Below are 26,486 nucleotides of genomic sequence, written 5' to 3'. Positions count from 1 at the left end.
AGGGCAAGGGAAGCAAGGGCTCATGTCCCATGAACTGGCAACACGGACAAGAAGACGTTGCTCCATGTCGTCGTTGGCGTCCTTGTGCTCGTGGCTCCCTGTCTCTCATTACCCGGCCTATTGGCTTTGGCTATGACGACGGGCCTGGATTTTGGGTGTCCGTATCTATGTTCTTCTCTCGTCATCGAGGGCTCGCAAGCAAAGGAATTCGAATTGTGATAGCAGTAGCGTGATAATGACTGGGAAGATGAACGAAAAAAAAGAAAGCAAGAGAATTACCAATAAAATCAGTAAAAGAAAGAGAGAAAAAAAAAGAAAACAGGAAAGAGGAAAGAGAAAAGAGAGGAGAGAAAATAACAACAGAGGAACAAGAAGCCAAAAAAGTGCACACAAAGAGAAAGAAAGACCAGCAGGAAGAATAAGAGAAAAGACGACAGGGGAGGGGTGAGAGGTAGGCAGAACGGCGTAGAGTAGGCTTATTATTGCATTTGGATAGAGAAGCCAAGGTTCTATTTTCCCACTTGATGGGATTTCTTGTTCTCGAGGAGGAATAAAACTCTTTTTTTTTTATTGCTTGGCTTTTCAACCTCTATCTGAGTCTTTTTTTGCCATTGCTGTGTTATAGTATGCATTTTATTTTGTTTCCCTGGAATTTATGGCGAATTTATCTTTCCTGCTCGTAAAACAGGTGTGCTGTGGTGTGTGGTGTGGTGTGGACCGGACTTGGTAGATGGCTCTCACCCAACATCGGCCGCCGGATAGAGACGGATAGACAGGACAGAGCCTCCTCTTCTTCGGTCAACCTCCTGCTTGCCACTGGCCATTGCCTCCCTCGCAAATAGTCCATACAGGTGCTGCTGCTGCCGCTGAGCTTGCCCTTGCCTCTGTGCCCTTTTGGGCCCGTCTTATAGTGCCTCTTCTAATGATTTTGTTTCTATCTTTCCATCTCTCTTTGCTTGCTCACGTTGCCGCACCCCTGCCCTTGCACCCTGCTCTTTTCCCTCTATCTTTTTTGGTCTCTATTCTCTATTCTACACCCCTCCCCACTTCCTGATCCTGGTCGTGTCCTGGCTCTGGGTCTTCCGATCAACTTGCGTCTCCCCCCCCCCAGCTGCACGCTTCACACACATCGTCCTTGAGAATATAAACCTTGGACCGTCTCCTGCTTGTTCGTGGCTTCTTGTTCCGTTGCTGTCCCATCCACAACCAGTCCAAGCTCCTCCTCATCGTTCTTGTGCCTGCTTCTCGATCATCTTTTCTTCTTGTTCTTGATTCTTGTCTAGAATTGCTTCATCTTCATCTATTCTTTTGCATCTTGCATCTTGCATCTTGGAGATTGTTCGACTTGTTTGTTCTTTGGGCAGTTTACTTGTAGTGATATAAAGAAACGTCCTCCTCAGAGCCAACCTGCCATCCATACTTCTCTTCAAAACCATCGTGGACATTCTTATTATTACTCTTCTTATTCTTCCTATTTCTTGCATCTCTTTCTTCTTTCACTACATTTTTGCATTTTCTTTACGCCTTTTATTTTTTTGAAATATTTATACTTTATTCTTTATTTTTTATTCTTCCTCCTCCAACTGTTCCTATATAAGCCCAGACCCAAATCTTTGGCTACTCGACAATACGCTGCCGTACGTGCCTGCCTGCCCGTCTTTTCCTTCCCCCTTCTAGAAGCCTTCTTCCTCCCTTTTCCTCTCCTCTGTCTCTGGTCATTACCCTTTTTTCCACTAACAATCGAGCCTTACAGACCCTCTTCGTTGCCCAAAAAAAGCCAAAGCAGTTACCTGTTTGGTCCTTTTTTGTTGACTTTTGTTGCTTCGCTCCTGCCATTATTTTTTCCCGCTCCTTCCCCTCAAGTCGCGCGGTTCTTTGTTCAATTCCCCGCCCGAATTTTTCTTTGCCTATTTTTTTCGTCGGCTTAAACCACACAAAGCCGATTTCTCTCTCTCACGCCTCGGCCTCCTTTTCTCCCCGGTTTTCACACCCGTATTCAAATGCAATCCCCCATTCGTCCTGAGGTTATGGGAATTACGAATCTGGTGTCTTCCCGCGCCATGGCTCAGCATCACATCCCCGTTTCTACTGCCGACTATCAGATGTCGACTCTCGGCAGACTGCCTGACCCCATTGATCGCTCGGATTCGCCCCACGGCTCTGTCCACTCCATGCACTCGCTGCACTCTCGCTACTCGCCCCGCCCTGGCGAGATGACCATGGGCTATGGCTCTCCGGGCAGCATGCACCACATGGGTCCTGCTGACCCCAGCATGGGCGGCCTGCCTATCCCCGGCATGACCCATTCCATGCCTCCTCAGTACAACACCGACTACAAGAACGATGGCCTCGGTAGCTGGGCCCACTCGGTGCCTCAGGGCCACCACATGGGACTTGGCGTGCACATGCAGCAGCCTCCCCACCAGCAGCACCAAGCGCAGCCTCAGCACCCCCAGGCCCAGGCTCAGGTCCAGGCCCAGCAACAACAAGCGGCCCAGCAGCAGCAGCAGGCCCAGCAGCCGGTGCAGACTGGTCCTATTAAGGCTCATCCTTGCCGGACATGCGGAAAGGGCTTTGCCCGCCGCAGTGACCTTGCTCGTCACGGTAAGCTTTCTATCTCTCCTCAGCCGCCGGTGCTAAGTCTTCCTACACTCTTGCTAACTACTCACCCCCCCCGTCTCTAGAGCGCATTCACTCTGGCCACCGCCCCCATGCTTGTGACTACCCCGGCTGTGGTAAGCAGTTCATCCAGCGTTCGGCTCTGACTGTCCACACTCGTGTGCACACGGGCGAGAAGCCCCATATGTGCGAGCGTTGCGGAAAGCCCTTTGGTGACAGCAGCTCGCTGGCTCGCCATCGCCGCACGCACTCGGGCCGCCGCCCTTACAAGTGCCCCTATGCCAACTGCCAAAAGACCTTTACCCGCCGCACTACCCTGACGCGCCACCAGAACCACCACGTTGGCACTATCGAGGAGGCTGCTGCTGCCACAGCCGCGGCGCTTGCCTCGCGCCCCAACCTCATGAAGATGGGCCGCTCGTCTGACATTGATCCTATGTCGCAGACTGGCTCGCCTGTGTCTACTCCCTCTCCTAACCAGCGTCCCATGTCCATGTCGCCGGCTATGTCTCACATGGAGAACCGCGCTCCATCAGCTGTCGACTTCCAGCAATACAGCACTATGCCTCCCCATATGCGCAGTGACCTGTCTCAACAGCCCAGTGTTTACGCACCTCTACGACCCACCTCTCACCCTACCAGCTACGGCCCTCCCCCTTCGACTCTGGAGCCTAGTTTGGACCAGTCTCAGGGCGGCAACCAGCAGGGCCAGCAGCAACAGACTCAGAGCACTCCTGGCAGCACTGTCAACAGCCCGCACATGAGCAGTGTCGGCAGCTGGCAGTCGCCCCAACATGTCAGTGTTGGCTCATCACCCCACTCATCTCACCATGCCCACAACAATGTCGGCTTTGTATACCCCGAGCCCGACACATACACCAACCAGCTCTACTTTAATGCCAGTGCAGCTGCCATGAGACGCTCTCAGGGCACTGAGGCCGGCTTGGTGCCGCTGTCTTAGGAGACATTGCTCCTAGTATCGGGCTTGGACGTGGCATAGAGCGACGGTTCTGCTCTGGTCTTGTTTCACTATTTATCTTTTCGATACCCCCTCCCCCCAACACTTCAAAAAACACTTTCGGCTACACATTTACATATAGCTTAGGACATCTGTTTCTGCTGATTTCCTATCACACACAACACACATGAGCGGCATACTGGTTTTTTTGTTCTTTTTTTTCGTTTGTTTTTGTTAGGTTTACTGCACGGGATTAGGCACCTGGTTCATGATATCACCTGGATTTTTGCCCCCCCCCTCTCCTTTGTTTCACACAATATTTTGCATTATTCATATAGACTTTTTATTTCCTTTTTTGACTTTGTTTTTTTTCTTTTTCTTTCTGCATGGCCTTTTCCTTTTTCTCTGTTCCGGCTGCCCGCCTCATGCTTCTTATTTGATCGTCCCTTTACTGGCTCGTACATATAAACTTGCCCACGCTCGTTTCAAATTTCTTTGGCCTTTGTGTTATTAGTTTGTTAGTTAATGGCATCTCGTTGTATTCATTTTGTTCGTTGACCTGTGTGCGTTGTCTTGTAATAATTCATAACTTTTGACGCTTTTATAAAAAAAAAAAAGAGAGAGATATATATAAAATAAAACCAGTAGAATATTTGGACGTAAAAGGAAAAGGTTGCAAGTAACTTTGTGTGTAAGTGAGAGAATAGGTCTAAAGTAAAACAAAGGAAACTAAAAAAAGAAAAAAAAAAAAGAACTAAGAAAGAAAAAAAAAAGACTCCAAAAACGCCACTCGTCTTCCTAGTCCACAGCCAAGAAGAAACAAAAACATGATACAAGTATATGAATGACAATGAACCAGAAATACAAACACAAGATGTGAGCGACAGCAAGGACAAAACTTATGGCCCTGCACAATACCCTTTACATATCTCTTCTCCCCTGCATGTTCCTGTTTCTCCCTTCCTTTACCTACGATACCCGTGCCCATGGCCATGGCCGTGCCCATTACTCCCCGTCGTCCCCGTAGCCGGCGTCGTCGCCATGCCTGGCAAGAAGTGGCCGTTCTCACGTAGCAACGCCTCCATATGCTCATTCGTCGCCTTTCCGACCTTGCGCACTGCACGCTTCTTCTGCGCCTTGCCCTTGGGTGCGACGGTCTTGATGGCCGAGGGATCATCGCTGGTTGGCCGTTGGCCCACAGCCATCAGCTTGCGTGGCAACTCGTCAACCTTGGGGATTATAGTGGTCAGCCACATCTTCTGGAAATCCGGATCAATCTGGTGGAAGAGCGATGCGTCATCGAGGAAGACTTGACGTGGCACATTATCCTTCTTGGTCCGGCAGACAAGAATCTTGCGCTCCTTCTCCAGCTCGGTCAGTGCCGGCTCGCAGTCAGGCCAGCCGTCCTTGAGCTCACGCACCTGCACGCCCTGAGCATCTGTGCGTTTTTGCAGGTACTGCAGCAGTGAGATCTTGTCACGCACGCCTGGAATCAGTGGCCGGTGTGCATAGGTGCCACTCTTCCACGTCTGTTCCGTCAGGTTGGGATCAGGGAAGAATTCGATGCGCGGGTGACGGCGCATAGTTTCAACCAGCTCCTTCTGGTGATCCTCGCTGAAGCGCGTCAGCGAGAGGTAGGCCAGAATATCCTGCACTGGCATCCTGTTGTCCTTGCCCTTCAGAAACTCAACAGCAAACGTCATCTGCGTCATCAAATCGTTGCCGAAGCCTGTGATATCAGGCTGAGAGTACACTGTGCCAGGCGCATCGCGCTTGCGCTTCGTTGGTGTCGAGGTAAGGTCAGATCGGGAGCCGGCAGCCGAGGGGGCGGGAGATACAGCACGAGTGCTGGTATTAGAGGCGGCACTGAGGTTTTTGAGAGACGAGGACTTGGACATTTTCGAAGCAGCCTCAATGGCACTGGCACCAAGGCCAGACTTGGACTGCCGCGGAGTGTAAGTGGCAGGCATTGCGTCGAGGAGGCAAGGAGAAGGAGAAAGCTGATAAATGGATAGCCCTGGGAGTCTATCGGGAAAATCGGCCGCTAGATAAAGAAAGGAAGCACAGGTCTAAGAGGGCTAACAGAATATAGAGTCGCCAGGAAGAGGGAAAGGAAGGAGGAACACTTGCAAACAGTTAATTTAAAATATCGTAGAGTCGAAGAACAAGAAAAGCAAGAATGAAAGTCACAGCCTCGCGGCGCAAAACGACTACTTTCAGCCACGATATGACGTAAGCAACATGTGGCGTAGCCGCAAATACCGTGTGGCGTTTCGATTGAACACGTCAAAAAAAGAACATCGTCACCAGAAGTTTAGCTTACTTTTCATCCTTGCCAGTGTGTCAAAAATTATTCAAAAAAAGTATGTGCAAAAATTCAAGAAAAAAAAGGAGGCCAAATTTCCAAGTAATCATTTTCAACTTCTATGCCCATTACCAATGCCATCGTCATGGTACTCCGTCGTTTGGTGGAAGTGGGAAGGACGAGGCTGCGAAAAGAACAAAGAGAACAAGATATATGTGGCGAAAGCCCCTGGGAATATGTAGAGGCTTTCTTGTCGTTAAAGCGAGAGTAAGACGTCAAAGCGAAAAAAAAAAGTGAAAAAAAAGTGAAAAGGAAAAAGGTCTATGGGTCTGAGAAAAAAAGATTCTGCCTGCAACAGAAGCGCAGAAGAACGAGAAAAAGAATGCGCATAACCACTGTGCGCTGTGTGAATCGGTAAATCGAGAAATGGTATCGAGTACGAATACGAATCGAAGAAGAATGCGAGGAGAAGAGAAACTAGGAACCAAAAGGAGTCTGGATTCGCAGTTTAGACTTGCACCTGCGCCTGCTTCTGCGCCTCCAGGTAGTTGTAGCCAAAGTATCCAATGGCACCAACAATCAACACACCTAGGTACATGCCGAGGCCCAGTCCCGAGTCGCTGGAGGAGCCTGAGGTGGAGGAGGCCGATTTCTTCGGGCCCTTTGCACCGGGCTATGTACAAGAGATATTCCGTTAGTCAACAAGCCCAGTAGATAACCTATTGCAAGCAGGTCTCTAGCATCATCAGGTTTGAATAAATTAGGGGGGTGCCTACCTGGCTCTTCAGCTGGCCAACCAGCATAACATCCAGAGACTCACGGGCCTCGTCACTGTGACCGACGTCGTCGAAGGCCTCAGTGGCATCCTGGCCACCAACATCGAGAAGGACCTCCTCGCCACCACTAGAAGCCGGGAAACAAAACTTTGTGTTAGCTATCCGACAGTCCAATATAGCAATGCGATTTGTATTAGAAAACTCACGGGTGCTCGTCTAGGAACTTGGTGCAGTCATAGACCTTGCCCTCAATGACCATCCACAGGTCGTTCTTGGTGTTGTGCTCAGCAACGTCCTGGTAAGTAAGCTCGCGAACCTCTGACATTTTGGCTTAGGTGTGTTTTTATGTATTAAAAAAAAGGATAGCAAATGAAGGAATAAATGAGAGAGAGAGAGACAAACAGGCCAAGATGCGTGTGTTATGTTGTGTTGATGGCGGGGAGGCTAAACGAAAAAGAAAGAAAAAGAAAAAAAAAAAAGAAGACGAAAGATTGATTAAAAGGGAGACTGTTGGCAGTAGCTGATATGACAGATGACAGATAGGGTTTTCTAGACCATGCTTCGGCCCCTCTTTAGGCTTGTTAAGGCTTACTTAGGATCATAGTGATTCTTTGGGAAAACAAAAGCACATGTCAAAAAAGACAAAACGAAACAGATTCTCAACAAAGGCCGGAAATAGGTACAGGTATCAAAATGTTTATTTCCACATAACTCGGTCCGAAGGAATGCAGCGCGTACTCGCATTTATCCTCTATTTTCTCTATCCCCCTTCTTTGCTGTTCGCTTTTTGTATCTATTTCCTCCGACTTTGACCCTGGATTCAATCCACGGTCTCAACAAAACTTGAACTTGAACTTGAACCCACCCTTCTCTTATCTCCTCCCCCATATTATCTAAGCCAATCAGCTTCCCGCTTTTGACCTGGCCGTGTATTCTTATTGGTCCACAGATCTTTTTCAGCAAGATAAACTTTAGCCCAAGGATTTTGTACCACTTCGTACCGCCCTTCTGTACAACCCTGCCTGTAGCATTTCTTTTAAGTAATTCTCTCCCTCTCCATCTCGATACGTTTCCTAATTTTGCTGTTTGTCTTAAAAGCTGGACAGAGAGTTGAAAAAAAATCAAGTTCATAGACGATGTGTAACAATATCTCCCCACTTCATGCTCTGACCTTCTCGTGCATATAAAAGCACACGTGCACTCTCCTAACCATTCTCTCTCATCTCATCTCCTCGCCGTGCCGCCGCCAATGTCTTGGCCTAACCGGTAGCTCGTCACCTTGTCCCACTCGATCTTCTGCCGCGTCACCGGGAGCTGTCTGCGCAGGCCCTTGAATGCGCCCTCGCTCAGCCCTGTGAACCCGCGGTTCAGCTCCTCCTGGTACTTCTTCTCCACTCCGGAAATCTCCTTGGCTAGTCCGGCTCCCGTGCCAGAGACTACGCTAGCGTTCGAGATAGTCTTGTTGGTCAATAGACGCACGTTGCCATCTTCGTAGTAGTGCACATCGACCTTGATCCAGCCCTCCAGAGTCTTGGTGACGGGGTCAAAGAGGTAGTGTGATCTCCAGCGACCACTCCTATATAGGTGAGAGGGGACCCTGTTAGAACATCTTTTTTTTCTCGTTGTTTCCGTTCAGAACTAACTCACCAAAAGTTGTTTGGGCTGTATTTACTCGACACAATCATCACCGCAACTTTGCTGTCGTTCTCTGCTGGGTACGCGCCAAAGAAGGCTTTCGGAAAATGCTCGTTGACGTAAGCCTTGAGGCTCTTGATAGTCGAGTTACTGCCATCTATGATGTTAGTAACATGGTTCTGTGCAACCTTGTACTTCCTATCTGCGCTAAATCCCTTACATCAGATCGATATTAGCGCTCTCAGCCATGTAGCTCTTGACATTGCTGGCTGTCTGCTGGGCATGGTCAAAGTCAAAGCTGACTGAGCTCTCAATGTCGTAGTAGCTGTTATCGCCTAGCGAGTTGAATGGGCTAATGATGACCTATTGAGTGGAGCACATGCATTAGTTATCCGACTTTCCCCCTTCCAGTGTATATAACTCACAGACTGGCTGCCACCAGGGAGCTTCACAGACGTAAACTGCTCTTCATTGTATTTCTGGAACGCAGGCGCGAGTTTGCTAACAACGTCAGGTGTTTCAAGCGTCAGGGCCTTGATATCTATCCATAATGTGTGAGTGCGGTGTTTTGGTTGTGGTGTTTGATTCGGGGCTTAGGAGCTATGGCGATTCCTCGGCTAGGAACACTTCGAGCCGTCTGTTTCATCGTGGGCATTTCGGAAAATGGGCCAATCTAACCTGCAACAACATCGGCAAGCTATGCGTTATCAGTTAGTCAAACTCTAGGCTAGAAGGTGAGAGGCAATATTCGCATTCCTCAACACAGTCGCAGCCTCTCTGAGAAGGCTATGGAAACGTGTGCGAGCCGCCCCTAGCCAACAAATAATAGGTGGACATAAAAACTCACCTCCCCGGGTGGAGCGCCCTCGACGAAGTCGGACACAATTTGGAGCTGCGAATACATTGTATGCGACTTCAAGGACTAAAGTAAAACACAAACAAGCTATGTGTATCAGGAACAAAGAGTCCTGAGAGTTCTCGTAGATCGTCGAGCATTTGGCATGTTGTTTGTCTGGGGAGAGCTCCAACAAAAAGGCGGGGCACAGGGGGGCCCCACATGTCCAGCCTAAGCTACACGATAACAGGGTACTTGTGAAATTTATATTATTACTATATAGACAGAAAGTACCTTATTATCAACGCTACTTCAAAGCCTAAAGTCCAAGCTCTTTGACTGGGCAAGCTTTCATTTCTCAATATTCTGTCACTGCCTTCTTAATGCTATCGTATATTCCTGTAATTTTCAGTGTTAGTATTGCGCTCATTCGAGTCTCGAGTGTTGTGTAAATCGCGGGCAACATGAACTCACTTGCTACGTCTGGAAGGTTAAACCTTTCATATAGCAGGCCTGTAGGCACGCTCCAGCCCGCTACTCTCTGCACTGGCGCCTCCAGCTTCAGGAATGTTTGCTCGTCTTCCTGAATCGACGCCGCTACCTCAGCTCCGACTCCCGCATTGACCATTGACTCATGTACCACAATACAACGCCCGGTTTTGCGAACACTGGCAAACACGGCATCCTTGTCCCATGGGTACACCGTCCGAAGGTCAATCAGCTCGGCCGAAATACCTAGGTCTTTTTCTGCCTTGTCAATGGCCGCCCAGCAGTTGTATAGTGGCTGGCCATATGACACTACTGTGACATCTTTACCTGCCTTGAGAATCTCTGCCTTAGATAAAGGCAGCGTATATGCACCAACCGGTACCTGTTCGACAGCCGCCCGGTAAAGGATTTTGGGCTCTAGAAACACCACCGGGTCGTTGCTACGGATTGCGCTAAGTAGTAGACCCTTGGCTTGGATTGGCGACCGCGGGATGACCACACGTAGTCCTGGGATGTGTGTAAAAAGCGCCTCAGGTGACTGTGAGTGATACAATGCACCGTGGCCCACACCGCCACACGGCATACGCACTGTTAACCCGCCCACATGTCTGCCACACGCTCCATCGCGATACCGATACTTGGCTGCTTCGTTGACTAGTTGGTCAAAGGCTGGGTAGACGTAGTCGGCGAACTGAATCTCGGCCACGGGCCGCATGCCCTCGGCAGCTGCTCCAATGGCGAAGCCCATGATCCCCTGCTCGCACAGTGGCGTGTTGAATACTCGCTGACTGCCATAGGTCTCAGCCAGCTTAGTGGTGCAGCGGAAGACACCGCCAAAGGCCACATCTTCGCCGAATATCATCACACGCTCATCTTCGGAGAGCGCTGTTGAGAGTGCATCGTTGATAGCCTGAAAAAGGTTCATACGTTGTGTAGGACCGCCGCGTACTGCATCTGGGAGTTCGGGGTTTCGTAGAGCTGTTTGATTATGCTGTGCTAGCAGCGGCGTAGCGCTGTAGTCGATGGGCACATTTAAACGGGCGCTGGGCGGGAGTGATGAATAGGTGGCACGCTGCCATTTCCAGGTCATTGCAGGCTTGTTAGCCGGACAGTTGGGGAAACACTTTGCACGTAACATAATTCTGCTGGGGCAGGGGAATTTCATTATGACGTAAGGTGATTTATAAAGAGTTTGGAAGAAGATGTAAATACGGGCTGTAAAACAATAAACAGGTACAGTACTGGATGAAGAAAATGCTTTCACAGGTCCAAAAGTAGGGTTTTTTTTCTCTATCTTTATGTTATGAAAGAACGAAGATCACACTGGAAACAAGAATCATCAAAACAAGGCAGGTCAAATTGGCGCATCGGTTTGCAGCGGGCTCGTCACATGCCTTGTGCCGAGATCACCATGAATCTCCAAGTTCAGGTCTGCGACAAGCTTGTATAAGGCGGGGCTATGCACATGCAAGGTTTAACCATATTCCGAGTATATGCACATATGTATAGTAAGCTACTCTATATGCATATCTGGGGGCTATGCATATATGAGACATAGACTCAGCTAAGATCAGTGCTAAATTACTTGTTACTATGCCAACAAAGCACCTGCCTCAAGCGGGGAGAGTATCCAGCGTTTAAATGTAGCTACCCTTTTCAGTGCTCGTGAAAGTGCAAACTAAGACAGAAAGAAGCCACTTCAAGCTGCAATTGCAAGTGCCATAATAAAAGCCACGCGCGGCTGCCTTTTTACTATCTATACCATTTTAGATGGGCCCTTGATAAAATCTTCAGAGTTAACATCGGTAGCTTAAATTCTTTCTTTTTTTTCTTCTTTAGAGTGGCTTTTGCCATAAATCTGCATTCCTCAGCAAGCTCCGCGGTTTTTTTTTATCTTTTTTTCAATCTAAAGTTTATGTGTTCTATATATAAAAGTTTTTTCTGCAGATTGTCCGACAATCCCAGCGTTACCACGTCATCCCGTCATGGCTGGCCGAGACGGCAGGCGGCATCGAGAACGAGGCGATGACAGTGAACGGGAAGCTTTGCGCAGTCGAAGAGACGCTAGCCGATATAGAAGCCGTACCCGTGATACCGACCGGGACGCTAGCGATAGCGAGCAGGACCGACGCCGAGATCGAGAACGCCAGGCAAGACGGGAAGATCGACAGCAAACCCGCGAGCGTCGGGACCGTACCCGAGATTCCGAAAGCAGACGGCCACCACGCACGAGCGAATCGCGAGACGCTGAACGGCGGCGGCCACGTGCAAGCCAATCACGAGATCCAGAGCACCGTCGGGATCGGACAAGGGATTCCGGCGAGCGAACAAGGCAACCCAGGGAGTTGCGTGAGCACACAGCAGAACCGCGAGAACGGTCAAGGCGAGACCGTACTCGGCATTCCCAAGACCACAGACGAGACTCTCGTGATCGGACGCGCGTGCGAGAGCTTTCCGAACGTGAGTTTGAACGCACGCGCGAACGGGCAGTCCAGGATCGGGAGCGCCTCCGCAAGGCATCTCGCCCTGTTGCAGCGCTTGAGCTCGACACCGAATCCGAAGATGAGCTGGCCGCTGCTAATGCAGCTGCTGAAACCCGCGGTCTGAACCGGACGCGCCGTCAGTCGCGGCATCCGCCACGACCAAGACGCCGGTCCCCTTCTGCTCCCGCTCCCGCTCCCATATCTGACAATGAGAATGGGTCTGAGCTTTTGCCTTCAAAAGCTCTAGCTGTCACTAGCCGTGGGGCTGGTGAGAGACCTGCTGGCACGAGCCGTTCGAGATCGAGACGCCGCCAGGTCTCACAACCGCTTCTGGGTGACATTGGACTCAACGGATCTCCCAATTCTAGGACAGGAATTAAGCGTCGTGTCGTCAGCGGCGCATACATGGAAGAGGGGAATGCTTCTGAGCTGATGCGCGGGGGCGCATCACCAGCATATAGCAAATACAGTCCAAAAGTATATAGTGTGGAAAAAGTCCGGCCCAAAAGGAGATGCTTCCGTTTTGAAAAGTCGTGGTTCACGAGAAAACGGCTCAGTACGTACCCGGGTGCTGATCTCAGATTAGCTTCTCTGTTCATTTTTGTACTGACAATTCTGTACTGTAGTCATTATCGGCATTGTAAGCGCTGTGCTTCTCATCATCATAATTGTGGTGGCTGTTGTGGTGTCGAATAACAACAACGGCAATTCTTCGTCATCTTCAAATAGACCATCCTCAAGCACCAACTCCCAAGGCCGCAGCCAGGTCCCAACAGCCGAGAAAAACACTGATATGGATCCGTGGTCCTGGTATGATACCACCGACTTCAACATGACATACACTAACGTCATGGTTGGCGACCTCCCCATCATCGGGCTCTACTCTGACTGGGACGACTCGGCTCAGGCCAACAGCAAAGTTCCGGCTCTTGATAAAGAATGGGGCAGCTACAGTACACGGCCAGCCCGCGGGGTTAATCTGGGCGGCTGGCTTTCGCTGGAGCCATTCATCACGCCATCGCTTTTTTCCTACTCGTCGGCTAATGGCATCATTGACGAGTATACTCTCACTTCCAAGCTTGGTGGCTCTGCTAAGGGCACGCTGGAAAAACATTATGCTACATTCATCACCGAGTCTGATTTCAAGGCCATAGCCGATGCTGGGCTCGACCATGTACGCATCCCATTCTCGTATTGGGCTATTGAAGTCTATGACGACGAGCCGTACCTGCACCGAACATCGTGGCGTTATCTGTTACGTGGCCTCGAGTGGGCACGCAAGTACGGGCTTCGGGTGAATCTAGACGTACACGGGCTGCCTGGCAGTCAGAATGGATGGAATCATAGTGGGCGCCAGGGCGCTATCAATTGGCTTAACGGCACTAATGGCGCTACCAACGCACAGCGCTCGCTGGACATCCATGACCGACTGTCCAAGTTCTTTGCCCAGGATCGCTACAAAAACTTGATAGCTTTCTACGGCCTCGCCAATGAGCCGCGCATGACGGCTCTCAGTGCATCGGCCGTTGTCAACTGGACCGAGGCAGCGTATAAAATAGTGCAAGGAAATGGCATCCAAGCACCACTAGTGTTTGGCGACGGCTTTATGGGCCTTGAGAACTGGAAGGGCGTGATGACAGGATACGGCGACTCGTTGATCCTTGACGTTCACCAATACGTCATTTTTGATGAGAACTTGATCGTATTTACCCACACCGACAAGATCAAGTATGCATGCAACACATGGACTAGCCAGGCGCAGAAGAGCAGTGACACTAGCACAGGTTTTGGCCCCACCATGTTTGCCGAGTGGTCGCAAGCTGACACAGACTGTGCACGCCATCTCACTAATGTCGGCTGGGGCAACCGATGGGAGGGTACATATGACACGGGTGTTGAGTCAACGTCAACCCTTAGTCCCAGCTGTCCAGCCAAGGACTCGTCATGCCGCTGCACTAAGGCCAATGCCGATGCGTCTGACTGGAACAGTGCGTACAAGGACTTTCTCAAGGACTTTGCCGAGGCGCAAATGCACAGCTTTGAACGTGGCCGGGGCTGGTGGTACTGGACCTGGAAGACCGAGTCGGCCCCGCAGTGGAGCTACCAGGCCGGACTGGCGGCCGGTGTGCTTCCGGCCAAAGCGTATGAACGAGACTTCGACTGCTCAAACTTGCCGACATCTTATCCTGGGCTAGACGAGAATTACTAATGGGGATGCGAGAAGCGGCACGAGGTACATAAACCCCCCCATTTGGTACTCCGACTCCCTTTTCTGCTTACTAAACCCTTTTTAGCTTATATAAGCAAGATTTTGCCGCGACCCCCCTTAGCAGCACTAACAAGCAGACTACAGATACAGCAGATGGAAGCAAACAATACAGTGGAATTTATTTATTCAGTAGCTCAGAATACCTAAGAGGACATGCCTTTGAAGTCATTATATGGCCAACCTGATGACACTTGCTACATCTTGGATCTTTCCTTTTCATAGGCTCAACATTCTCAAATCCAGACGGCTCGCGCCTCGTACTTGTGGCCGGCTGGGTAGGTCGTCTGAAAGTCGGGGTCTTAAATGGCTCTAATATAGAATTTTTCTGAAGTTGATTCCGTTTGAGATGCCAATGGGAGTGAAAATATTGAATGGAAAGACTCTGGTTTGTCTCTTGAAGTATCTTAAGAGTGTGGACACATGGTAGACCAAGAGAAGAAGTGAACGAACGGGTACAAGCTTTCAGGGGCTTTCTAGACCTTCCAGTTATAAATACATAGCCTCAAGGCCTTGCCCAGGCATTCACAGCAGCAAAGAGAGCTTGGCGAGACTCGTACGTCCCTTCAGGCGGAAGGACATCGTCTGGAAATTGACTGATTTGTAGCGCCTCTGCTACATCGTTTGCATTTACAGCATTTGTAGCGCCTCTGCTACATCGTTTGCATTTACAGCATTTGAAGCGTCTGATACAGCGTTTGCATTTACAGCATTTGAAGCGTCTGATACAGCGTTTGCTTTCATCTTTATCTGCTATCACTGGTGTATCTGGTGTATCTGGTGTATCTGGTGTGTCCGGTGTATGTAGTGTAGTCTGCTTGCTAGTGCTGCTAAGGGGGGTCACGGCAAAGGGGCCCAATAGGGCCACGGGTACCCGTGGTTTTAAAATCACACGGGACCCGTGGGACTTGCGTAATCTTTCACTTTCGGCACCATTAATCGCCAACACGACGCGTAAAATCGCAGCAATAACGCTCTTTAACCATGGAGAAGTAGGTAACGTACATGTCACCCGAGCGCCGCACTTTTCTTAACCTCTCTTATAAAAATCGCGATAAAAACACCACAACCCATTTAATCAATTAAAATTACTCACTATACTCTTCCCCAGATGTCTCAATCACTACTTTACAAGTCCTTGCGGCTCGTCGGATACTTAGATTTGGGTTATTTTGAACGGTCTGAAGGGCCTTAAGGGTTCCAGCTTCAATAGTAGTAGCTGACATCTTAGGTTGTTGAGAATCAATTGATCAAATGAAAATTTAGGTGTAGGAGGGAAAAGTGCGGCGCTCAGGTGACATGTACGTTAACGCAATAATGGAACAAGCCTGGATTGAAGTCGTAGCTTTGCTCACTGACGATTATCTCCCACCTGCAAGTGAATATGAGTTTCGAGAGTCACTTTTGCATTATCGCCAACTCGCAATAGAATCTATTGCTATTTAATAATAAAGCTGTTTTTGCAACTTAGATGTCTAATTGATCACAGTATTGTGATGTGTGAGCTGTGCCGAAATTGAAAGATTACGCAAGTCCCACGGGTACCCGTGGCCCTATTGGGCCCCCCGCGGCAAAATCTTGCTTATATAAGCTAAAAAAAGGGTTTAGTAAGCAGAAAAGGGAGTCAGAGTACCAAATGGGGGGGTTTATGTACCTCGTGCCGTAAGCAAAAAAAGGTTTAGTAAGCAAAAAAGGGAGTCGGAGTACCAAATGGGGGGGTTTATGTACCTCGCGCCGAATCTCCATAAGCGCTTAATAATTACATTGATGCATAACTAGGGTATGTCTTTAGGGTTTTAGTCAGTCAGCAACCGAACCGGGAATAACCAGTGCCTGTGAAGAGGACTTTCAAAGAAAAAAGAGGGTGGGCAAGGGGAGCGGAACTAGGAAAAGCGCGAGAGGCCGGGACAAGAGCCCAGCAATGGCTGTCTCGTGACGTTAATGCTGGCGCCATATTCAGCAACGCAAGCCGATGAAGCCGACGGAAGACGATAGAACCGGGCAGTTGCCGTTCCAGACGACGAGGACTCGAGAAACGCCCGTGGATAACTTTGCTTTGTCCCTTTCTCTTCTTCCGTCTCTTTTCTTCCTTTTTAAATACTGAGTTATTTTTTTCATTTTTTTGTCTTTTGGCGGGTTATATGATGTTCATGTTTATCTTTGGCTACTGTGCAGCTAATTAGTATCGTCATTTCTTCAGTGCTCTTGGGTCCTGACACTGCCGCCAATACAAGCGTTACTTCTTTTTTTTTTTTCTATTAGTATCTTATTCCTCACCATTCAAGTATCTTTAGGGCTTGATACAGCCATGGGCACAGCGACCACACCTCCAGCTGCGCTGGAGAAGCTCTTTGAAACATCTCATGATGCCAACCCAAACGATGTTATAGGCAAGACCAAACCCGAGGATAACAACATGAGCTCGGTATTGGACCATCAGCCCTTAGATGAGGACACACACTCGGCCACGGATTCGAAGACATTGCAGCAAGAAAGGTCTGGTGATTCTTCCGGTGATGTCGAGGCCGGCTGTGCGCAGTACGACCCGGCCTTTACTGTCGGGTGGGACGGAGGCGATTCGGACCCGGAAAACCCACGAAGCCTGCCGGTGTTGCGCAAGTGGGCGATTGTGTTGATCACCAGCGCTGGCAGTTTCTGCGTGTAAGTTGGAAGAACCAGCGAAGGAAAGGCATATCCACTAACCGGGCTACCTAGCACGGCAACCTCATCCATCTACACAAGCACTAACCAGCAGATAATGAGAGAGTTTAATATCTCGCGTGAAATTGCCGTACTCGGGTTATCTCTGTTTGTGCTCGGCCTCAGCTTCGGGCCAATGCTGCTCAGTCCAATGTCCGAGTTTTACGGACGGCGGCCGATATACATCAGCTCGTGGTTCATGTTCACGGTGTGGTTAATTCCCTCGGCTGTTGCCCACAACATCCAGACCATGCTAGTTGCGCGTTTCCTCGATGGCTTTTCGGGAAGTGCGTTTCTGGCTGTGACAGGTGGCACGGTCGGCGATTTATTCGATAAGGAGGAGCTGCAGGTACCCATGCTGATCTATTCAATGGCACCGTTTGTCGGGCCGTCTGTTGGACCGTTGATTGGCGGCTTTATCAACTACAATACCAACTGGCGCTGGACATATTACGTGCTGTTGATGTGGGCCGGTGTGCTCCTGATACTCCTCGCACTATTTGTGCCAGAAACATATCGTATGTAAATCGCTGAATGGGGGAGTTGGGGGTTGGAAACCTAGACCAGACCTTACTAATTAACGTGGCCTTCTCATAGACCCAGTGCTTCTACGCCGCAAAGCTGCTCGTATACGGAAGCTTACTGGTGACCCGCGTTGGCTTGCCAGTACTGAAAGGCAGGAAAAGTCGCTTTCAAAGACGCTGCTCACCTCTCTCTACCGGCCCTTCCAGCTCCTGGTACTCGAGCCCATGCTGCTAAATCTCTGCATTTATTCGGCCTTGCTGCTTGGCATTCTGTACCTTTTCTTTGGTGCCTTTCCGCAAGTCTTCACGGCCACACACGGCTTTAATCTCTGGCAGAATGGGTTGCCATTCCTGGGTATTCTCGGAGGCATGGCACTGGCCGGCGCGCTGGATCCGGTGTGGAAACGCATACGGGAGCGGCTAGTAGCACAGGCAGAACGTGATACTGGCATTCCAGGCCGCAGCGAGCCCGAATTCCGTCTGCCCTCGCTGGTGCTAGGGGCGGTCATGGTCCCGGTCGGGCTGTTCTGGTTCGCGTGGACATCGTATTCAAGTGTGCACTGGATCGTGCCCATTATCGGTACGGCGTTTTTCGGTGGAGGGTGAGTGTTTTCAATCAGTGAACAGCCTGTAATTTCACCAGGCAGCTCCACCCGTGTAGGGCGTTCTTCTTTTATACGGGTTTCGGACTTTACGCTTGTTTCCCCCCGGAACTCCCCCCTAGCATGTCCGACCACTCATATGCAAATGCTGACCTGGCCTCTTCCCAATAGAATGCTGCTAGCCTTTACAGGCATTTTCACGTTTCTGGTATGTCGGAATAAAGCAGACAAAAAGACTACCAAACAAACAAAAGCATACTAACTCACGCTGTCTCAGGTCGACGCCTACCCACTATATGCCGCCAGTGCCCTCGCAGCAAATTCCTTTGTGCGATGCAGCGTTGCGGGTACGTACTTTCACCTAGCTGATCCGACCCTCAAAGACACATGCTGTGCTTGTTGTTACTGCTACTAACAAAATGTGTCCTTGTCTTGCTCCAGCTGCCTTTCCGCTCTTTGGTCACCAGATGTTTGATACACTGGGCTTTCAGTGGGCCGGCTCACTCCTTGGATTTCTAGCTGTAGCCATGATGCCCTTCCCCTATATATTCTTCAAGTACGGCAAACGAATCCGTGGCAAGAGCCGATTTGCAACTGGTGGATGAGGAAAAGGAGAAAGAAAAGAACCAGCGGTTTGCGTCTTCCTCAAATCCTCTGCCGAGCCGGACTCGGGAACCGAACATTGAATCGGAGCAAAAGGAGAACAAAGCTTTCTCCCCTTTATGTACAATACATTCTGTGAGATGTATGTTTTGTATTCCTTTATTTCTTGAGCTTGCAGCTCGCTTATGCACATGCCCTAAGAATGACTCTCTTTGTAGTTAACAATTGCCAATAGGCTGGGAGAAGCCTGCAAAGCTTGCAGTAGGGCTATGCTTAATAGAAGTCCCTGTATATTAGTGTTGAGCATTACTTAACGAAACGCTCTGCCAGTCTTCCCAAGTCTTCTATGTTTTTTTATTTCCTTTTTTTGGTTACGTGCCATCATTCCTCAGCTCAATGACGCATACTGCTTCCAAAAGCCCAAGTTGTTAGTCATCACTTGTTGTTGTTGTTAGTTAATATAGCCGGCCTGGTCCTTGGCAGGCTCGGATGATGCAATACGGCAAGCACGGTGGCAAGGCAAGTGGTACTTGTTGTGTGACGCCCATAAAGGTAGTTGCGTGAATTTATATTAGGGTTGATCAAAACAGGGTTATTTAATAAGATTTTTGCAGGCAAAATGATAGAGCGATTATGCGGAACGTCAATTCGGGGGTATTTCTAAAAGAAATTTGCTGCAAGTCTGCTTTGATTGCTTGCTTGTCATGTCCCTGATTGTTATTGCTTATTACGATTGTTACTATGCTTGCCCCCCGCCTCTAAGGTTATGACAGCTTTACTCACTACCCCAACTGCATGAAAATCAAGGCAATGGTAGCATGGTTTTAGTGGTTTGGGATTTTGCAGCTTTTCCATCGGCCCGGGAAAGGGTTGGTTTGTGGTTCGTGGTCATCCCATGGATGGGATAATAGAGGAATTAGTTCTTGAGGGGGAAGTTGTACAGAGTACCTGTGTCTTATGCAGCTGGATCAGCTAGTTAGCATGTACCTAGTACCTGTATCCCCGCTTTTCTGATGCTTTTTTGGTAGTTTGATTTTGTGTAGGAAAAACTTGCGCTTTGCTTCTCCAACAAAGCTACTGTAAAAAAGTAAAACTGGATATTTCTAAACAAATGTCTTCAAAGATCCACTCCGCGCACACTTCTAAACTTTCAAAAAAAAAATATCGGTAGATTAGGAAACTGGAGAAAGAACAATAGAGCGTCCTTTTTTTATTATAACACAGGGAACCTGTTATTGGCTACTTGACCGCCATTGGCTTTGTTCTTTCGTTGGAGTTTCTTGGAAATTTATGCCGCCTGGAGTGACAGGCGTGGAGGGAAAGAAGCACAAGACGAGTCTTATATGGTCGACTTGTGGAGAAACAGGAAGCTACGAGCTGGGATCGCCGAGTCCCGTGCATGCCTACCCTTACCGGCCTCTTTTACATGAAAGCGACTTTGAGAATTATCCCAGGTTTACATCGAGGTATTGATTCTTCTCTGTTGCTGTTATTTGGCAAGGGCTCCTATTTGGCTCAGGAAGTCTTCTCTCAGGATCATATCGGTTATTTTTGACAAGTTGATGTGCCTTTAGTGTGTGTATGTATGTGCGCGTGCCTTCCTTCTTTTTTGGCTATAAGCGCTAAGCCAGGGAAAGAGGGAAAAAAAAAGAGCCACTCTCCACTTCTTGTAACCTCCGCCAAGGGCTTGGTGTTATGTTGTGTTGTGTTTTGTTGTGTGCTGGCTGTGTGTGCTGTGTGCTGTGCCCTATATACTTTTGCTCTGTCTCTCTTGTACCTGATCATCCCGATGTCATTCAATTCCAGATGGCTGTTTTGCCTTGCCTCCTACAGTCTTTGTTGTCTTTGATCTCCGCCCTCGTGACCATGTATCTAATTTTTTGTAGCAAGTCCCAAAAACGTGAAAAAAAAAAGAGTACCAGCCAACTGCCTTCCCTCCTTCCTTCCTTCCTCGGCCATCTTATTTTTTTTGCCCTGCTTCTTTCCCTTTCCAATCCAGCTTTGAGCACATGCTGCACACGTTGCCTTCCTTCCCTGAGAACAGCTTCCCTCAGTGAAAAAAAAGGAAATAACCCCCCCCCCCCAAATGAGTGAAACAAAGTAACTGCCCTTACCACGATGTACTCGGTAGTAGTTTTTATTTGACAATTTTTCCCTTTGCTTTTTTTTTTTTCCATTTTCCTCCTTTGGCCTCAGAAGCGCATCACGGCCTCGTTTTCCTCTTTGTGAGCTTGATTTATTTTTATTATTTTTATTCAGAGACTATCTTCTCTATAACTTTGCTCCCACATATTTATTTATATTTTCATTTTTTGGACGCCCCCGGAAGTACAACTTTCTCTCTCCGCTGAACCTCCTTTGTCACCAAAGAACAGTCCAATCACCAACCACATCGAGGCTCTTATATCTCCAGATTTTCTTTCGATGCGTTCCGAAGAACAAGGACAGGCGAAGATTCTGTCCATCAGCGCGAAAGACAAACCCCAGAAAAGATCGACGAGTAGCGCCGAGCCCTCCGACCAAACCGGCTTTCCGTCTGGTCGTTTTAGCAGCAGCCTTGCCACCGATCTCGACCAATTGCTGTGTGGGAGTGCGGAAAAGTTTGAAAAGGACGCTGCCTCTCAATAAAGAAGTCGAGTCCCTCTCGCCCTAAGATCGACCCTTAACCTCACTGGATCACACAGTGTCCTGCTTCTCCTACACATACACGGCCCAGAGCCTTTTCCGTTTTAGCTCCGCTGCCTTCTCTGCCACATAACCACTGGCCTCCTCTAGATCTTTTTTTCCCCGTCTGTCTTGCTTCTTGCCACACAGACTTTCTTCAGAGTTAAACTCGCTAGCTGCTCCCTCCATCTTACTTGCCATGTCCTCCGACCACCAGGCTGGCACTGAGCAGCACTCTGATACCCCACTAAAGACCGATACTGAGAATCGCATGAGCGCCAATAGACAGCGTCTGCTTCAGCCTGCCACTGCCGTGCCTGCCTTTGCATCGGCCGTGCCACTACCCGCCAGTAGTACCCCCGTTCCTATCAAACCCCTGCCCGTCAATAACAAGTCTGCCACGATGGCTAGCTCGATCAAAACATCTTCCATGGTTGGGACTACTGGAGCCCCAGAAGAAAAGAAAAAGTACGATCCCAAAGACCCGCTGCGTCCGCGCCGCAAAAAGGCGCGGCGCGCCTGCTTTGCTTGCCAGCGAGCCCATCTGACCTGTGGTAAGTTGACTATGCTTGTTACTAACCCTAGTAACAACCCTAACCAAACACTGGTGCAAGACCCCCCCACGATGTGTTGCTCTGTTCTATGTGCCAGTGCTCTAACAACACCCAGGTGATGAGAGACCCTGCCAACGTTGCATTAAGCGTGGTCTTGGTGATGCCTGTCAGGACGGAGTGCGTAAAAAGGCCAAGTATCTTCACGATGCACCACCCGAGTCTCTTCGGCCCGTTCTTGGTCCGAATTACACGGCGGCGGCCCCTACGACTACAACCCCTGCAGCAACCGGAGCTCCTGCTCGCCAGACAAGCAATGGATCGGGGATCGTGGCAACGCTGGCCAACACATCGCCTATTTCTAGCGCAGACCTGTTTGCACCGTCAACTACATCCAGCTTTCCTGTGTATTCAGCCGGCTCGCAAACTCCGATTGCGAACCTGCCGGATAGCTTACACGAATTCAACTCTCGCACATCCCCTGTATCGCCAACCTACCACGATCCGGCAGTCAGTAGTGCGGCGCGCAATAACAGCATAGCCGGGCTGAACGGCCTGGCTGATTCTAACGGTACTGAAGCCCTCAACTTTAATGCGCTCTTTGACCCGAGCAACCCCGCATTCTATAGCTTCGAGATAGATAACCTTGACCGTCTTGACTTTGGTAGCCAGTACCCAGCATTAGAGTTCAGCATGCTAGGTCATATGAGCAAGTCTGCCCAGGACGGCAATGAGCAACAGCAGTCAGCTGCCGGTGGCCTGCCCGGGCCTACAGCCACTAGTAGTGCTAGACTGCCGTATAATCCATTCGACAACGTTAATGCACAATTCCCTGTGTTCGAAAACCCCATGCTGGACTTCCAAGCTTTTGATCCGAGCACGGAGGAACTCATTCACGGGAACCTGCAACACGGGCTACCACATGCATATGCTATTAGTGCCGGGTCAAATAGTCTTGCAAGCCCTAGTACAGAAAATACGGCCAGTCCACAGAACGCCGCACTAGGTGGATTCGATGGTTCGCCCACTACTACGCCTGGCCCCAGCTCCGGGTATCAGCCTTCAGCTTTGGCAGCAGCTGTAACACCGGCACAGATCACCCTCAATGGAACAGCGGCTCTGCCTCGACAGAAACCCAAGCTACTCAAGACCACGCAGCTACTAGGCAAGCGACGACGCAATCCGTCGACCATCTACGAGTCGGTCAAAGAGCCGTACCCGTACATCAACGGCTTCCATCGACTCATTCTATTTTTGCGAAGACGGTTTCCAGCCGACAAGACGCTCAAAATCGCCAAGTCTTTATCTAGTATCCGACCATCGTTTATGTCTTGCACAAAATCACTGAACCGCGAGGATCTTGTATTTATGGAAAAATGTCTGCAACGCACGCTCTTCGAGTACGAGGACTTTATGCAGCATACATCAGCACCGACTATTGTGTGCCGCCGTACAGGCGAGGTGGCCGCTGTCAACAAAGAATTTACAGCCTTGACAGGCTGGACTAAAGATGTATTGTTGGGCAAAGCCCTCAATCAGAACGTCAACACGGGCATTGCTAATCGCTCCGCTAGCACTACACCTGTGCAGCACAGCGTGTTGCCTGATGGCAAGCCACAGCCCGTGTTTATCCCTGAGCTGCTTGACGATGAGAGCGTCGTGCAGTTTTACGAAGATTACGCCCATCTGGCGTTTGGTGATAGTCGAGGCCATGTCAATCGCACATGTCGTTTACTTAAGTACCGTAAAGCTGAGGATACCGCACTGGCTCAGTCGGGTACAGCCCCTGCTGCTCCCACATCCACTACTGCTGCTACTACTGCTACTACTACAGGCACTGCTCCAAATTCAGCACGCAGTTTATTGAGCAACCGTGTTATCAAGATTGACAGTGAGCATGGCATTTCCAAAATCGAAAAGGATGGCAAGGTTGATTGCACATATTGCTGGATGATCAAACGTGACATGTTTGATATTCCAATGTTGATTGTCATTAATGTAAGTGCTGTCTTAAGATTTGCATTTGGGACTGGGTTTGTTTGTACTAACCAACTTTGTTATCACAGTTCCTTCCATGTTACCATCGAAACCAGCAGCCACTACCGGTGTAAACACCGGAATCTCTAGTGTCATTATCTCCTACTTGCTACCTGTTATCGCCTATCTCCTATATCCTACCCAATCTTTCCTCCCACCCCCCTGGCGTCTCTCTTCTGTTTTATATACCACGGACCCACGTCACAACAGCATTGTCTGCCTGTCTAGTCTGACTTTTTTTTTTTTTCTTTCTTTTGCATGCTTTGGTTTTGCTGTTATTAGTCGTTTGCCGTATGGATAGACAAAGGATCTTCTGTATTAATGTCACAGGCTGTGATCTTCTTGTCTCATTATTGCCTTCGAGTTCTCACGTGTGTATCGTATCCCCTATCTACTCCACCTTTGTCTCAGGCTTTGCCTCTGGCACCGGCCCAGTCAGCCACTCTACATTCAAGATGCCCTCAACGCTCTCCTCCCCAGCCGCAGTGACCACAGCGTCCTTAGCTGGGGCCCAGGCCTTTCTACGTAGGCTATTCTTTGCTACAACACAGTCATAGTTGATGTCTTCGATCAGCGCCTCTAACGTAGTGTAGTCCAGCTCGGGACGGATAAAACCGAGGAGCAGCAAACGCATGTGGGCGCCGTAAAAGTCGGCTGCAAATTTGTGCATGATGTGCACTTCAGCGCTGCGCACCGTGTTCTTGTAAAATGGGTTGTACCCGATCGACATAACCATGGGAAAGACCAGTGGCGTGTCGGCTGGGCTGCCGGCCGGGCGGTCTGGATGTGTGTCTGGCAGCAACAACGATGCCCAGCCGAAGTAGACACCAGAGGTTTTATCCTCAATCCATGAAGTGACCGAAGAGTCAACGGGGAGATTAGCCGTCGGGATGCCGAGCTAAGGGGAGAGGAATTCTGTTAGCCGGTATGACATAGGGTTACGCTAGGGTCCTGTATGTTTGTGCGACTAGTTGTTGTTACACAGGAGAGGGGCTTCTAAACAACAGCTTATCACAGCCTATAGGCTTTTTGTGTAGGCAGTTTAGCCCAACAAAGGACTCACCTCCTTGGAGCCACGACCGAAGCCAGAGATAACCTTGCCCTCCATCTTGAGCGGGTAAGGTGGCTCAGGGCCCTGATCAGAGCCAACAATACTAGGGCGAGTTGAGGGAGACATTGAAAGACAAGTAAAAAGAAACGAGGATAGACGAGTAATCAGCGTAGAGGGATAGATCAAAAAAGGAATAGTAGTAAAAAAAATGACAAAGAAAGAAAGAGTTCAAAGGGGGAAAAAAAAGGCAAAGAATAACCTTTAAAAAGAACAGACTGGCTAAGAAGATGGGGGGCTTTTGGGCATCTGTCTACATGCATTCATTGGAAGAAAGTACGACACTGTTGCCGCCCAGCCCAGGCAAACCAAAAAAGCTGAGAGCCCCGTTTCTGCTGCCAGAAAATGCGCTAATTAGTCAGCAATAAAGACGCTGTCTACGATGAGTAAAAAGATGGTGTTCTCACCAACCGAAATCGAATCGGTGACCTTTCGATGGCAATTCTTTACAAGTTACAGTCGAACGTGATAACCAGCTACACCATGGTGAGTTGCGACAGTGGTTAACCACTGCACATGGCTTGACGGAGGCGGTCCGCGCTAAAACGGTTTAAGAGGGAGGGGCCCGGGAATGGCCACCCCTATCAAACTCTCCCTCTTACAACCCTCGGGGGGGTACCTTTGAGGTCTGGCGCCTCCCCTTCTTCCGGGCTGCTAGAGGACGACGCCTATGACACTGATAAGCGTCTTTCATTCTTTTCTTTTTCTTTGACTCTGTCATGGATTCTGACAATGAGCTGTGGAGCCTTGAGGCCGCTCTTGCCCAACTTTGAGGAACAATCTCGTCGTCGACTCGCCCCCTTTTTCACGACAACTTTCGCGATCGCCAACTCCTCATCGCCACAACACCACTCCAACTCAAGGAGTTCACCTTCACGCTCAGGACTGAGTATTTGAGAGTTCACACAGTCCACTCCTTTTTCTTATGTTTTGTTTTTTCTCGCGCTCCTCTGTCCTCGGACAGACTGGTGACTGTGGCAGGTCACTAGAAAGGGGGCTGCCTTAGGTCACATCCACACCGCATGAGGCAGCGGCCACCAGGGCGGTGGAAGGATAGACCATGAGCCCTCGGATGCTCACACAGTATGGTTGACTTTCCCGTCGCTTGACGGGATTCCCAGACTGCACTGGAATCTGTTGTCTTGTCGCCATGATTTTCATGGTTTCAGGACACATAGCAGATTTTTCAGAGGATCGAATGTTTGTGGGGAAGTTGGGAGTCGATTCCACTTCTGGGTTTAGGGTTTGTCTGGGGTTTTTGCCGGTGGGGAAAGGGGGATGTGGAAAATGGGAAGACCAAAGGTGTTGCAGCAGCCACGCATAAAAGGACA

At 49.5% G+C, this 26,486-nt stretch overlaps 8 protein-coding genes across 8 annotated transcripts; 4 read left to right on the top strand and 4 right to left on the bottom strand.

Moving 5' to 3' along the window:
- Nucleotides 1-2,000: 2,000 nt before the first annotated feature.
- HOO65_040742 (Zinc finger protein with KRAB and SCAN domains 3) lies at nucleotides 2,001-3,580 on the top strand (the record flags this gene model as incomplete). The annotated part of the gene is made up of 2 exons (XM_071002776.1): nucleotides 2,001-2,604; nucleotides 2,685-3,580. The coding sequence occupies 2 exons, from the start codon at nucleotides 2,001-2,003 to the stop codon at nucleotides 3,578-3,580; spliced, it is 1,500 nt and encodes a 499-aa protein (XP_070859585.1).
- Nucleotides 3,581-4,542: 962 nt separating this feature from the next.
- On the bottom strand, nucleotides 4,543-5,547 carry HOO65_040741 (Transcription initiation factor IIE subunit beta; the record flags this gene model as incomplete). The annotated part of the gene is made up of 1 exon (XM_071000725.1): nucleotides 4,543-5,547. The coding sequence occupies one exon, from the start codon at nucleotides 5,545-5,547 to the stop codon at nucleotides 4,543-4,545; it is 1,005 nt and encodes a 334-aa protein (XP_070859584.1).
- Nucleotides 5,548-6,390: 843 nt separating this feature from the next.
- Nucleotides 6,391-6,983, bottom strand: HOO65_040740 (putative cytochrome b5; the record flags this gene model as incomplete). Its single annotated transcript, XM_071003036.1, has 3 exons — nucleotides 6,391-6,555; nucleotides 6,659-6,785; nucleotides 6,865-6,983. The coding sequence occupies 3 exons, from the start codon at nucleotides 6,981-6,983 to the stop codon at nucleotides 6,391-6,393; spliced, it is 411 nt and encodes a 136-aa protein (XP_070859583.1).
- An 899-nt stretch (nucleotides 6,984-7,882) lies between these two features.
- Nucleotides 7,883-10,782, bottom strand: HOO65_040739 (2-oxoisovalerate dehydrogenase e1 beta subunit; the record flags this gene model as incomplete). Its single annotated transcript, XM_071002567.1, has 8 exons — nucleotides 7,883-8,234; nucleotides 8,306-8,443; nucleotides 8,514-8,656; nucleotides 8,719-8,834; nucleotides 8,972-8,990; nucleotides 9,141-9,185; nucleotides 9,502-9,527; nucleotides 9,603-10,782. The coding sequence occupies 8 exons, from the start codon at nucleotides 10,780-10,782 to the stop codon at nucleotides 7,883-7,885; spliced, it is 2,019 nt and encodes a 672-aa protein (XP_070859582.1).
- An 820-nt stretch (nucleotides 10,783-11,602) lies between these two features.
- HOO65_040738 (putative glucan 1,3-beta-glucosidase D) lies at nucleotides 11,603-14,309 on the top strand (the record flags this gene model as incomplete). The annotated part of the gene is made up of 2 exons (XM_071002589.1): nucleotides 11,603-12,656; nucleotides 12,727-14,309. 2 exons carry the CDS (start codon nucleotides 11,603-11,605, stop codon nucleotides 14,307-14,309), a joined length of 2,637 nt encoding a protein of 878 aa, XP_070859581.1.
- A 2,365-nt stretch (nucleotides 14,310-16,674) lies between these two features.
- On the top strand, nucleotides 16,675-18,797 carry HOO65_040737 (putative drug/proton antiporter YHK8; the record flags this gene model as incomplete). Its single annotated transcript, XM_071002666.1, has 5 exons — nucleotides 16,675-17,027; nucleotides 17,082-17,584; nucleotides 17,664-18,192; nucleotides 18,470-18,539; nucleotides 18,684-18,797. The coding sequence occupies 5 exons, from the start codon at nucleotides 16,675-16,677 to the stop codon at nucleotides 18,795-18,797; spliced, it is 1,569 nt and encodes a 522-aa protein (XP_070859580.1).
- A 2,861-nt stretch (nucleotides 18,798-21,658) lies between these two features.
- Nucleotides 21,659-24,121, top strand: HOO65_040736 (Transcription activator of gluconeogenesis; the record flags this gene model as incomplete). Its single annotated transcript, XM_071002610.1, has 3 exons — nucleotides 21,659-22,013; nucleotides 22,129-24,008; nucleotides 24,077-24,121. 3 exons carry the CDS (start codon nucleotides 21,659-21,661, stop codon nucleotides 24,119-24,121), a joined length of 2,280 nt encoding a protein of 759 aa, XP_070859579.1.
- A 317-nt stretch (nucleotides 24,122-24,438) lies between these two features.
- HOO65_040735 (Riboflavin kinase) lies at nucleotides 24,439-25,224 on the bottom strand (the record flags this gene model as incomplete). Its single annotated transcript, XM_071003011.1, has 2 exons — nucleotides 24,439-24,945; nucleotides 25,111-25,224. 2 exons carry the CDS (start codon nucleotides 25,222-25,224, stop codon nucleotides 24,439-24,441), a joined length of 621 nt encoding a protein of 206 aa, XP_070859578.1.
- Between the last annotated feature and the right edge of the window lie 1,262 nt (nucleotides 25,225-26,486).

The sequence above is a fragment of the Ceratocystis lukuohia genome, assembly GCF_044167205.1.
Source record: "Ceratocystis lukuohia strain C4212 chromosome Unknown Supercontig4_pilon, whole genome shotgun sequence".
NCBI classification, from domain to species: Eukaryota; Fungi; Ascomycota; class Sordariomycetes; order Microascales; family Ceratocystidaceae; genus Ceratocystis; species Ceratocystis lukuohia.
Note: the sequence above shows the minus strand (reverse complement) of the source record. Positions and strands in the feature narration are given on the sequence as shown.